This window comes from Leucopleurus acutus, assembly GCF_964270905.1.
Source record: "Leucopleurus acutus genome assembly, chromosome: 3".
NCBI classification, from domain to species: domain Eukaryota; kingdom Metazoa; phylum Chordata; class Mammalia; order Artiodactyla; family Delphinidae; genus Leucopleurus; species Leucopleurus acutus.
The window spans coordinates 17571728-17584588 of record NC_139145.1 but is presented as its reverse complement, the minus strand read 5'-3'; the positions used below and the strand labels follow the sequence as shown (position 1 = coordinate 17584588).

The window sequence follows — 12861 nt, the reverse complement described above, 5'->3', positions numbered from 1 at the left end:
TCTGATTAAAGTGCTTATACCATTTAATTAATTAAGATTGTTTACAAACAGAATGGCTACAAAGCGATTTTCTTACTTTAAAAGCAGTTGACACATTGGGAAATGAGAGAATTACAGTAGTTGTGAAACAGGCAGTACTCAGTGAACAACATCAGTTCCCCTGTCAGCCCTTCTTTATTCCCAGATGTTTAGCCAAAGTCCTGAGCTGTCCTACCCTCTAGTAATCACTACAGCATAGCCTCATCCGCCCCAACAGAATGTTGGCTATACTCTAGCCAAATTCAGAGTATATCAGATTTCTAGCAGAAAATCAGTTACATGTCAGTGTACTATAGTCATTTTAAAAAAAGCGAAAAAGCAGAAGGCCATTAGGCAAGATCTATTCTGGACTGCTGGTGTAATCCTGCAGGGAGAGAGTGGGAATATGATGCAGTGTGGCCTCCGCGTCCTCCCCAGCAAGGAGTCTCTCACTCTGCCCCAGGGGGGCACCCCCGGCTGCAAGGAGGCAGGCGCCCACAGGAAGCTGGTTGGAATTACCCCCTCGTGTCACTTGTTTTACTGCCCTAAATGGCTTTGTGCGTCCCCACCCACCAGATTCTGGAAGAAGAATGCAGAGAAACTGGCCCTTACAAAGGCACTGGGGTTCTATACTAGCTTAACACAACTATGAGAGAAGAAACGGGACACAGAATGGGTGAGCAGACTTTGTCACAATGGCGGTGGGTGTTTTGAATACTGGATGGTGTCTAGGGCAGCCCCGATGTCATAATCCTTGGTCTGTAGGAGCCTGGTGAGCCAGCCGCCTTCATCAGAGAACCCCATGGATAGCATCTGGGAGAGGGACTCAATCAGCCGGGGGTCAGCTTCTGCCAGAGAGAGTAATGACAGCCATAAGGAAGAGTCACTGGGCCCCAAATGATGTGGCAGCATCCTGTCCAGCCAGCAAGTACCCAGGGCCTGCAGGGCCTGGCCCTTTTACAAGGTCTTAACCCTCACAGGGACCCTCCAAGGCAGGAACTGGCAACCTTTTTCTATACAAGGTCAGAGAATAAATATTTTAAGCTGCTTTGCAGGCTATTTGTCCCTGTCACAACTACTCAACTCTGCTGTTACAAGCATAAAAGCAGCCAAACAAAATGTAAACAAATGATCATGGCTGTGTTCCAGTAAAACTTACATTTATGAACACAAATTTGAATTTCATCTAATTTTCCCATCTTGACTTTTTTCCAACCATTATAAAAATGAAAAAATCATTCTTGGCCCATAGGGCATAGTTTGCCACTCCCTGCTTTAAGGCAGAGAAGATAAATACTGGTAGCCCAAGGGCTAAATTTGGCCCATAGAATGGATTTCCACTTGAATACTGTTTTAAAAGTCATTGCCATGTGACAGTGATGAACCAGAGCAGGGTGTGAGTGGCCTCTTTTATTCAGTGTGAGTTCTCCAGGCTGGCACACTCTCCACCCGATCATACTGCTTCCACGCCACCTACTTTACACGGTGGCTTCCTGCCTGGCTCCTACCGGAGCCTTGGCTAGGACCCCTGCTCCAAGGTCAGCACTTTCCATGAGGAAACAGTGAAGATGGACCCCGAGACCACTTTTAGTAGTGCCAAAGCCAGCGCCGCCACCACATCACATCTGCCTTCGTAATTCTGGGTCTGGATGTTAAGTTTTAGAAAGCTGAGCTTACTAAGGCTCAGTATAGACACAGAGGACAAAACCAACCCCCAATTTTCTCTTACGTCAACAGACAAGCCATGCAGTACAGAACATGATGTCTTTCTGTGTTGCTAAAAGCAAGTGATAGGATGCTCTGAACAGAAAAGACAGAAATACAAAATACTTGAAATCTCTTGCCTGGTGGCAGATGTGGGTACAATGCAGCTTCCTTCAGCCCTGTGGGTCCTTCCTGGGAAGGGTCCAGAGAGCTTGGCCCTTCAGATTCAGGCATCTGTAAAGACTGGAGTTCACCTGTAGACGGGTCCACCTCTTTTGAAGACAAATGAGTCCAGTCATCATCTCCTCCTGAACAGTTATCAGACTCCATCTGTTCCTGGAACAAAACCCCCCATGAGCACAAGGACAAGGACAACAGGCCACCTGACCACAGCCTGGGAGAGTCAGGGCATGGAGGACTGGCAAGAGGCTTTTGCTTTACAAAGTTCTAGCGGAGGGTTCACAGAACAACTTAAATGCCACCGACACTCTGCAACAGAAATGGGTCCCTCTGGCTGTGTGAGTGCCAGGGAAGGGCTGTGCCTGGGGTGCTGGGATAAGCTCTGGGCGGCCACAACCTGGGGATGGTGTGGGAGGGTGCTTGCCTCAGGCTGACCCCCTGACTCCAGGGCGATCTTGTTCACTTGCTCCACCAGAGACTGTGCCATGCCCTCCATGTCCCCGTCTGGCTTGCTGGGGTTGGAACAGCAGCTGCTTGTCTGAGAGCTACACTTCTCCTCTGGGGTGGAGCTGCCTGGGGAGGTGGGTGTCAGGCGGCTTCTCTTTCCTCCATGTTCCACGTCAATATCGACTTCAATGCCTGGAAGCCAAGGAGAAAACAAAAACTTGATTAATAGCTAGCATCCCAGGTGAGCTTCAGAGCCAGAAAGTCCATAAACAGACCTCGTTTTCCCCTAACCATGTAGGACAGCGGCTGCACAGCAGGCAGGGCCAGGCCCTTAGAACAGGGTGAGAGCCAAATACCACGTGTGGCCAGTACCACCTGTGCCACAGTGGTGAGGACCACATAAAGCATCGCACTTGTGTGCAGGGGCCTAGTGATGTGAAAAACATGCACACTGAACACACGGATTTTGTTTAGGCAGGCAGGCAGACAGCCCGTGCAAGCTCTGTGCAAGGCCCATGAGGCTGCAAGCACTGGCTGGCGTGTCTACCTCCAGTCTCTCACACTCTGGGGCACATGCTCACTGAGGGGAAGGGAGGGGACAATCACCAGGGCTATGTTTTTAATTATTTTTAATTTCTCAAAGGGCATGCCCATAGCTTAGAGTCAAATAATTTTAAAAGACTATAGAATGGATAAACAACAAGGTCCTACTGTATAACACATGGAGCCATATTCAATATCCTGTGATAAACCATAATGGAAAAGAATATGAAAAAGAATATATATATGTATTACTGAGTCACTCTGCTGTACAGCAGAAATTAACACAACATTGTAAATCAACTACACTTCAATAAAATTTTTAAAAAAGACTACAGTCTTCTATAGAAGATTCCCTGCCCCCCCCCCCCCCCCCCCCGCCACACAGCCTGGCCCACTCCCCAGAGACAGCTGTCAACCCACAAATGCTCTTTCTTTCTTGACTGCTCAAGTTTACTGCTTATTTCTTACTCTGGAAGATCAACACTTTACCACCCCTTCCCCATCCTTTCACAAATTCAAGTTTTGGTAAAAACAGCATTCAGTGTTTACATTAGTGCCACTACATAAATACTGTTCTTTGCTGGGCCAAGTACTGGCCTTATTTACTCTACAGTCTGTTTCTGTAGCAGTAACGATGTCCTCCTTTTCACTTGCTAACTTCCCCCTTATTCTCCCACAGCTTCTCTATAGTGTTTTCTACAACACAGGTTTAAGTGTATCAGATACCGCATCCGTTCTGTTTTTTTCCCTGGAGACCACCCCTGGCGGGCATGGAGCTTCCAGCTCCAGCCTGGACAGGCAACTCTCGGGACCAGAGGCACAGCTACACCTTTCCTTCCATCCTGGTGACTCCTCTTGTCACTCTTTCATGTGTTGGGTACCATTTTCAAGCACCTCTTTCTTCATTCTGGGCTTATTTCTTCATTTTGGCCAGAGAAAGGGAGTTCAAGCCCAGGTAAGATGATTAAGACCCTTGCATTCCTGACAACTTTGTTCTGCTCCCACACGATCATTTTAGTTGGGTACAGAATTCGAGGTTGAAAAACCATTTTAGATGAGCCTTTTGAAGTCACTTGTCTGCCAGCTCTTGCTGTGCTCCTTGAATTCCCAAGCTTTTATAGCAACCTGGAGAGTTTCCAGAGTCTCTATCCCAAGGGTTCTGACACTTGACAATAACCTTTGGTGTGGGGTCTTTTTTTAGTCATTGTCCAAGGCATTTGGCATCCCTTTCGATCCAGAGGTTAATGTCCTTAGTGGCAAGAGACTGTCTTGTATTCTTTGTTCATTTCCTCCCTACAGTATACTCTGTTCTCTTTCTGGAATTCCTTCATCCTATATTGGACCTCCAGGATTAATCCTCAAATTATCCCGTCTTTTCTCTCCTTCTGCCTCTATTTGTTTTGCTTCTAGAATATTTCCTTGAGATGATCTTAAAATCTGAGACTTCTTTTGAAGTTGTCTTTTTTCTATTTTTTTTTTAATTTCCAAGAGCATTCTTATTCTGTTCCTTTATGTTATCATTTTTATGGTATCCTGTTTTTCATGGATACAAATACTTTTTTGTATCTCACTGAGGATGTTACCATTCTCTTCCCTATTAAGTCCTTCCTCAAGTTCCTTCTTTCCCGTGCATGGAGGTTTTCCCCAAACTGTTGGTGATCCATAGCTGTCTGATCCTAACGAGGCACTAAGGAAAAGATGATGGGAAGCACTCTCCATGGGGCCAGGGCCGTCATTATCTTCCAACTGCAAGCTGACAGGGTGCCCAGCCAGGTAATGGGATCCTAGGTGGCAGAGCTGTCAGATGCTCCTCTGGTGCATTCAGCCTCTCCTGAGCAGGGACTCCCCAGCTTCTGCTGGACTCTCTCATTCATGATGCCCAGTTTCAGGCTGGTGCCTCACCCTGCCCTGTGTCCCTAGTGTCCCCACCTCTGAAGCTTCCCTGGGTCAAGTGCTCCAGCAATTAAATTAAACACCAGGTCTCCTGCAAGGGTTGGCAAGGGCCAGCATCTGGCTGACTGGGACTTTGAAGTCTCTACATGATCCTTAATAGGCGTCTTCAACCCCTCCCCTGGTTCCCTGGCCTTCGCTGGTCCCTGCACAACCAGTCTTGCTTCTCAGTGGCATCTCTATGCAGGTGCATAGGTTTCTGATGCCTCCACTCTGTTGGTTACTGTCCTCCATCCACTTCCCATCTTCCAAAGTTTGATAACTTCATTTTATCTTGTCCTCTATTACTTTTTTCTCTTGTTCTTTATCTATGATGCTTTATATTTTTTTGTTTAATCCCTTCACTATTATTTTAGTGGAGTTTGAGGAGCAAGCAGAGATGAAAGCAGGCTTAGCTACTGGTGCCCCATCTGCAAAATTTAAATTGTTCTTCTTCTTCCATTTCCCCCACAGCTTTTCATTAGGAAAAGGATCAAGCAGTCAGAAAAGCTGGAAGAACAGTACAATGAATACCCATATACTTTCTCACTTTTCTAAATGGGTGAATGATGTGACGCTTCTGTAAATGGATCATTGAGATTTTTGAACTAGGGTTTCGCCAACTTAATGATAATCTGAGACTTCAGGGCTTACAAGACTGTACCAGTCTCTGCCATGCTGTCCCCAAAGCCTCTGTGTGCGGGCACTTATGGAAGACCCCATGACGAGGAAGGGCCCTGCTATTTTACATCCTAGGTGTCGGTGACTGCGACCTCCACCCTGGGCCTCACGGTGTTGCTCAGCTGGCTCTCACAGCACCTACCAAAAAAAGGCCTCAGGTTTGCACTTTAAAGCCACCGACTCTCTGCACACATTGCCCTCTGGGAGGTGTCAGTGGTTACATCCCCTCTGGGCCCATGCTCTGGGAACAAATGGTCCCTTGTGGGCAGTTAGCAGAGTAAGTCATCCTGTTAGTTCCTCATAAGAAAGGAAAATGCCCATAACTCCAACAACAGAGTTTAACCCATTCCTCGAATGGCTCTTGTCAATGGAAATTACTCAAAAGCATATTTTACTGAAACTTGTCTTGTATTGTAGGGTTCCAGGCTCCTCCCTAGTTAGTAGAAACCAACTCCATCCACTTCGAAAGATCTGAAAAGGCCTTAATCCTTATCCCAAAAGACCTCTGAGCACTTGTGTCCTGAGTGGGGAATCCAGGTCAAGTTCTGAAACACTTCACAAGCTCAGATGGGTCTCGGGATGGAGAGCAAGCGTAACGCAGAGTCTCCTGGGAAGCCTTCAGAACACACAGACCCCAGGCCCTACCCAAGTCCCACTTACCGAATCAAGGGACCTGGGACTCCACACTCTTTTAAAGTCCCCTGCCTGAACCTAGACTTGGTATTGTGACTTCCCAGGTCATCTCATTCATTCTTTTAGTGAAAAACTTTGTTCTTCAGAATAGTTTTAATAGTTTCCATACACCAAATTATATACCAAAAAACCAAAAAAAAAAAAACCAACCCTTTGTTGGTGATTCTGATACTCAGCCAGAACCACTGTCCATTTACTATCTTCCAGAGAATAACTTCCCATGGCCCCTAAGTAGCAACCCATTAGTTGGAATTTCTTAAAATTCTACTATGTCTTTCACTTATGTCTTAAGTGAGTGGCAGGGTTTAGGGATAACCTATCTCCCAATTATTTCATCACTACTCCACTGTTACCCTCCTTAGAAAGCATTAAATATAGCAATTCTTTTTCCTCACTCTCTCAAGAACCTTTAACTCCAGTACAGAAACCATGTGTGAATTGAGCTATTTCATGTAGCAGCAATACCAAGATGTCACTATTGCTTCAAAGCTACTTCAATGAGTGTGAACAGAAATGGTCTCAGTTTGGAAGCAATGGCAGTCATGCTCTGTGAGCCACAAGGTGGATGGCGGGTGGGGCTGGGCACCCTCCTATAGCATTCTTTCAGACATGGACACAACTTTTGGACAGACCAGGTGGGCACTTTCTGCCGCTGCAGTCACAAAGATGAGCTCTCTTCTAGTCCAAGATCATGGATTCATCATAATCACCTTCATCAACTGATTCTTGCTGCCAAAACACAGCAAGTGCTTTCTAAATTCTTGGAGCTTTTGGCCTCAGGCCGGGCACACTATGGAGGCTCATCCACCCAGACACCTACGCTGGGCCTGCGCACTGGGAACCTGGTGGCACACAGAGAACCTTCCTCCCTTACTCCTTTCTCTCCGGCACCGGCACAAGACCAGCACTCAGGAAGCGCCAGGAAAGGTTGGGGGTTGCAAAAAGGGAGGAAAGGCAATATGGCGTCTCAGCTAACTACTCACCCAAGTCCTTGAAGAAACCCCAAGACTCACACTAGGAGAAATACAGACTGCTCTTCTCCCAAAGGACAAACAGGCAGAAGATGACAGGCCAGCCCTGCAACTGAGCCTGGTCACCCTCCCTAGTAGGATTACTCCAACCAACGTTGGTTGATTCCACACTCCATGTGGAAAGCTCAAGAATCTGTCAGGGAATGCAACTTCAAGTGGCCTGTGGTGCAGCACTTGGCAAAGTTTGATATGTGGCAACAAATCTTTACTGGTCTCAAGCACACATCAACTGCCGCTCCTCTGCAGTATCCCAAGTGAAAGCCACAAAACAGCCACCTACACACTGGTTACCAAAATGCTCTGCTGATATCAAAGGACGGACAAGGCAATCACTTACCCAGAGGGCTGAGGGCAGCTGCCACACTCTCCCCTACATTCTTGAGGAAATTCACACTGGGATCCTCCGGTGGACTAGAAGCTTTGATTTTAAAAAACAAAAACAAAGATACACTTAATTCAAAGCATGTCTCTCAATGACTGATACCTGTTGCAGTCCTGTCACCTTCATCCCAGGAGCCCTCCCCCCGGGGCCTTGTCCCAGCAGCCTACACTCCAGTGCTTCCCTCTCTCCCTCCCTCTCTAGGCCACCTCCTGGGCCCCTTCGTCCTTCAAACCACTTCCCCTTCTGCTCCCCCTTCATCTGTGTTCCTGGTGCCTAGGTACTCCACAGGGGGCTCAGTACATACAGTATAAAATATTATTTACTCGAATCAAACATCCCCATCTTTGTCTCTAAAGATAAAGTGAATCAAAGGACACAGATATAATAATAACATCAGAATAAAACCAGAATCCAAAAGTTCAGAATGCAAGCTATATGTAAGTTTTTGACTTGGGGACTGTTTTAAAAGACTCGTGCAAATTTGGCTCTGACTTTCCTGACAGCTAGCATAAAAGAGAAGGGAGTACACTGCAGAGATGCAGGTGCTGGAGGGGGCCTCCCGTCTATATGTGAGGACCACCTCAGAGGGCAGCATGAGGAGGTGGGCAAGGGCAGATGCATTAGTGGCCTTGGGCACTTAGGCGCCTCAGTTTTCCCACCTGTACAATGGAGATAATGCTCCACACTTTGCTGGGTTTTGTGAGGATTAAATGCCAGGAATGGCCATGAAGTGCCCAGCCCAGCCATAGGCACACAGGATTTCAGGACACAGGGAAGACCCTCCAGCTCTGCCAGCCCTCACATCTCGCCCTTCAGAGGCCAGCAGACACAAGCCTCACCTGATTCTGCAGCGGGGCCAGGGTGGGCATCCCCCGCTCGAGGAGGACGTGGGCTCCAGTTCCCCGGTGGGCCCATCTCCCAGCCAGGCCACCCAAAGTGCCCGTGTTTCAGCTTCCGCAGCCAGCGGCTGTGAGAGAAGCCCTGGGGAGGGGTAGACAGAGGGGCAGGGTGGTGCCAGGTCAGGGGGCTCCTGCCACCCTGCACCCACCCCGAGCCCACAGGGAGGCCCCACTCACCTCAGAAGGGCGCCCGAAGGGGCTGGGGAAGGCAAGCTTGCTGTGCTCCCTGTGCATGCCCTTCCCCTCGCAGACAGAGCATAGATCGTAGTCAGGACAGACGCTGCACTTGTAGCGGGTCCCCACCACTGGCCCGTTGCAACCATCACAGATAACGTTGGGGTGCACCATGTTTCGGGGCACCTCCTGAGCACACGGGGGTCGGTGGTCCCGCCGGCACTCCTTCTTCTCTGCAGGCAGGGCAGAAAGCCATGACACTCTGTGAGCCACGGAAGACTCCTGCTTGTCAGCACTATGGGGCCATCACAGTCAGCAGGTCCCTCATGCCACCCTTCAGACACCGAATCCAGGCGAATTCACTTACTCAAGTGACAACAACAACACAACCTCAGAGCCTGCTAGGAGGTTCTCAATACCTGCGCCTGTGACCTGGGGATGAGTGACCCTGGCAAGAGCAAAGCAACAGAGAGTTGTGTCTGCATGGCTTTGGCCTTGCCCCGCACTAAAATAAACCCTCAGCTCGTGGGCACAATCAAGAGTGAACCCAGGGACTTCCCTGGTGGCGCAGTGGTTAAGAATCCACTTGCCAATGCAGGGGACACGGGTTCAAGCCCTGGTCCGGGAAGATCCCACATGCCATGGAGCAACTAAGCCCGTGCGCCATAACTACTGAGCCTGCGCTCTAGAGTCCGCAAGCCACAACGACTGAAGCCCGCATGTCTAGAGCCAGTGCTCTGCAACAAGACAAGCCAACGCACCGCAACAAAGAGCAGCCCCTGTCGCTGCAACAAGAGAAAGCCTGCGCACAGCAACGAAGACCCAATGCAACCAAATGAAAAATAAATTATTTTTTTAAATTTATTATATATATATATATATATTTTTTTAAAGTGAACCCAGAGACCCTCCGACCTCACCCCCTGTGGTGGGCATGTACTCCTTTTTCAGGCCAAGCAGAGCGATGACTATGGCCCTGTCTTAAACAGCCTTCAGTCTCCTCTCCCCTTCTTTAGGGGAACGTCTCCATAACCTCAAGCCAGTTGTACTCAGCAGGAACACCTGGCTTCAGGCTGCCCCTTACCTTTAATGTAAATACGGAAGATGTCATCCTTCACATATGACATCGCCATCTTCAGTTCCTCGTCACTGGAAAAGGCAACCAAGTCCCCGTCCTCATCTAGATTGTTTAAGAGACAGCAAGTGAGCACCCAGAGCTTCTCAGTTGGACACAAGCTGCTGAAAAGGGCTGAGGCCAGTGCAAAAGGGGCACTTGCAGGCTATAAACTGAAGCCCACTTGTCTGAGCCAGGGGAAAGTAGGGCTGAGGCCAAACTGCCCATTCACTCTGCCACTGCCTGGAGAGTAAGTACTCCAACCTGGACCCGGGGCGCACACGAGAGGCAGAGTACGTGTGTGCAGACACAGCAATGGTAGCACCTGGCCACCTGCCACTCTGCCTCTGCACTAGCTGCCCCGTCAGAAAGGTGCTGTCTCCATCCACATCCAACCAGACCCAGCCCCCCATCAACTGTGGGAGATCCCCATCTGTGACCTGCTCGTCAGGGGTCCAGCACCTCCAAAGGCCTTGGATCTCTTGTGTCTTACGAGAGTAAAGTAGAATGCATCTGCCTGCTTCCTCCCCCAACAAAGCTAAAATTACGTATTTATATGTAGTCTCTAGTTTTTAGATGTTGGCTCAAATGGTTTAAAGGATCACCATGCAAGACAAACCACACCATACATCTGCAGGCTGGTTCAGGTCTATGGGTCACCCGATGCAACATCTACCATAAAAACAGGGGCTGTGTCAAAAGGTAGAAACAACCCAAATGTCCATCAACTAATACACAGCTCAACAAAATGTGCTGTGTCCATAAAATTGAAACTTTCCCAGCCCCAACATACTACAACATAGGTGAACCTTGAAAACATTATGCTAAGTAAAAGAAGCCAGTTACAATAGACTACATATTTTTACAGGAAATGTTCAGAATAGGGAAATCCATAAACAAGTAGATTAGTGGTAGTTTAGGGCTGGGGGTATGGGATGATGGGGGATGGGAGGATAGCTAAAGTGCAGAGTTTCTTTATAAGGTGATGGAAAGGTTCCAAGATGACTGTGATAACGGCTGCACAAATCTGTAAATATGCCAAAAACTGTACACTTTAAATGGATGAATTCTACAGTATGTGAACTGTAGCTCAATAAAACTGTTATTTTAAAAAAAGGTGGAAGAAATCCAAAAAAGAGGGGATATATGTGTATGCCTGGTTTACTTTGCTGTACAGCAGAAACTAACACAACATTGTAAAGCAACTACACTCCAGTAAAAGTTTTAAAAATAAATAAACAACGATCTACTCTGAAAATAAATTTTAAAATTTGGGGCCCTGGCAAGATGGCAGCAGTCCTGAGGCAGGTCCTAGCACGGACCCACCTACCGGCAGGCCCGCCTCCGTCCCAGTCACAACAACCTCCCCCAACCCCACCCCCAGCAGCCACCAGTCTTGCCAGCGCAGCTAGAAACTGAGCTGGCTCCTGGGCTCTGTCCCTACACCAACACTTCTCAAGAACGTTTTCATCTGGTCCCTCTATCCACTGCCAATGGGATAACGTCTGGACTCCGCCTGGTCTTGGGCGTTCTGTGGTCTGTCCCCGATCTCCCCTCCCAGCCGCCGGCCCGGAACTCGCGGGCCAGGCCGCATAGCTGAGTCCTCCTACCCAGCCAGCCCTTCCTCCTAGTCTGCCGGCCCAGGCTCTTCCGGGTTATTATCACAACCCCCACCTGGCACCAGCAGGCCCAGACTCGGCAGCAACAAGATGTCACTGTAACCTGAGTGCCCCTCTGACCACCCTGTGCCTGCTCGCGAGCCGGTGAGGACGCCCCGGTGCGCCTTCGCCAAGATCTGCAACATCATGGCGGGCGGGGGTGGGGGTGGGGGAGGAGGTCTCTTACGCCGCCAGGCCTGAGATCCGCCCGGAGAGCCTGGCAGCGCCTGACCCTACTAGGGCCGGCTGTAGTCACCACTCTTCGTCACCAGGATGGCACCCGAAGCCGAACTAGGGACCCACGCGGGCCGCCGTCCACCCAGCGAGCAGCCAGAGCAAACCCCCGCAGACGCCACTAGGCCCGACGAGAAAGAAGAGACAGCCACCCCGCCAGCAGGGCAGGACTGCGTCACGACCCCGCGCCGCTGCCTTAGGGCGCCCGGCCGCTCACCGCGGTAGTGAGCCTGGAAGCCGCCGGGCCGTAGTACGGGGAACAGGGCGGCCACCCGGCTCAGCAGCCGCTCGCAGGGCCGCGGGCCAGCTGTGGACTCAGCTTCCGCTTCGGGCTCCGCGCTAAAACAGAAGCTGAAGCGGCGGATCTCTCGGGCTGCGTCCTCCTTGCCCAGAAGGTAGGCCTTCACGGTGAGCGACGCCATCGCCGCCGGTTGGGAAGCAGGAGTGGAGCCGTTGGGGAACCGCTCAGGCGTGCGGCTTTTGTAGGGCACTCTGGGAGCTCCGCCCTCCCCACTTCCTGGGGGCGGGGTCTGCGCGCGCCCGGTCCAGCCCTTGTCGCCAGGCCGTCGCGCGCGAGCCACCCTGCTGGAGCCCCAGACTCACTACAGCCTCCTCGCCGCTGGGCCCCCTTCTTGCCGCCCCCTTTCCTCATTGCCCCTAATGCATCAGGGACCCCAAGAGGCCGGCCCCGCAGTCCGACATCTCGGTCTGGCGCTCGCCTCTGCACCTAGGGAAAGGGACCGGCCAGGGTCCCGCCCCAGATCCCTCGCAGGTCTGGTCCTGACCGTGACTCAGCAGAGCAGAGCCCAGGCCGCCCGGAGATGGCCAGTGCAGGAGGGAGGTGGACAACAGAGGCCGGAAGCCAGGAAGTTCCTAGGCGCTCAGCGAGCACCGCCAGCTAGAACAAATTGGCTCCCGAGGTGCTGTCCTGACCTTGTCACTCTTGGCAGCCGACCCCATTCGAAGCCATCGGCTTTTCAGGTGGCAGCCCACTCCGCCATCCCCAGCATCCTCCATGACTGTCCCTTACTGAGTTGAGGGACAGACCCCCAACTGAAGCCTGAGCACCAGAGGAGCTCCCAGTTTGATAGGGGGTAGGGTTGAGAGGTGCCAGAAGGGCACAGGATCTTCCCATCCCCACCTGACTGGAGGGCCTGCTAAGGCTTCCTGGAGT

The 12861-nt window shown here is 50.5% G+C and overlaps 1 protein-coding gene across 1 annotated transcript; it reads right to left on the bottom strand.

Moving 5' to 3' along the window:
• Positions 1–2: 2 nt before the first annotated feature.
• Positions 3–12126, bottom strand: SQSTM1 (sequestosome 1). Its single transcript, XM_082836684.1, has 8 exons — positions 11905–12126; positions 9766–9861; positions 8685–8914; positions 8448–8589; positions 7564–7644; positions 2327–2541; positions 1863–2058; positions 3–866 (listed from the first exon to the last, which is right to left on the bottom strand). Exons 1-8 carry the CDS (start codon positions 12107–12109, stop codon positions 709–711), a joined length of 1323 nt encoding a protein of 440 aa, XP_082692810.1. The 5' UTR covers positions 12110–12126; the 3' UTR covers positions 3–708.
• Positions 12127–12861: the final 735 nt, after the last annotated feature.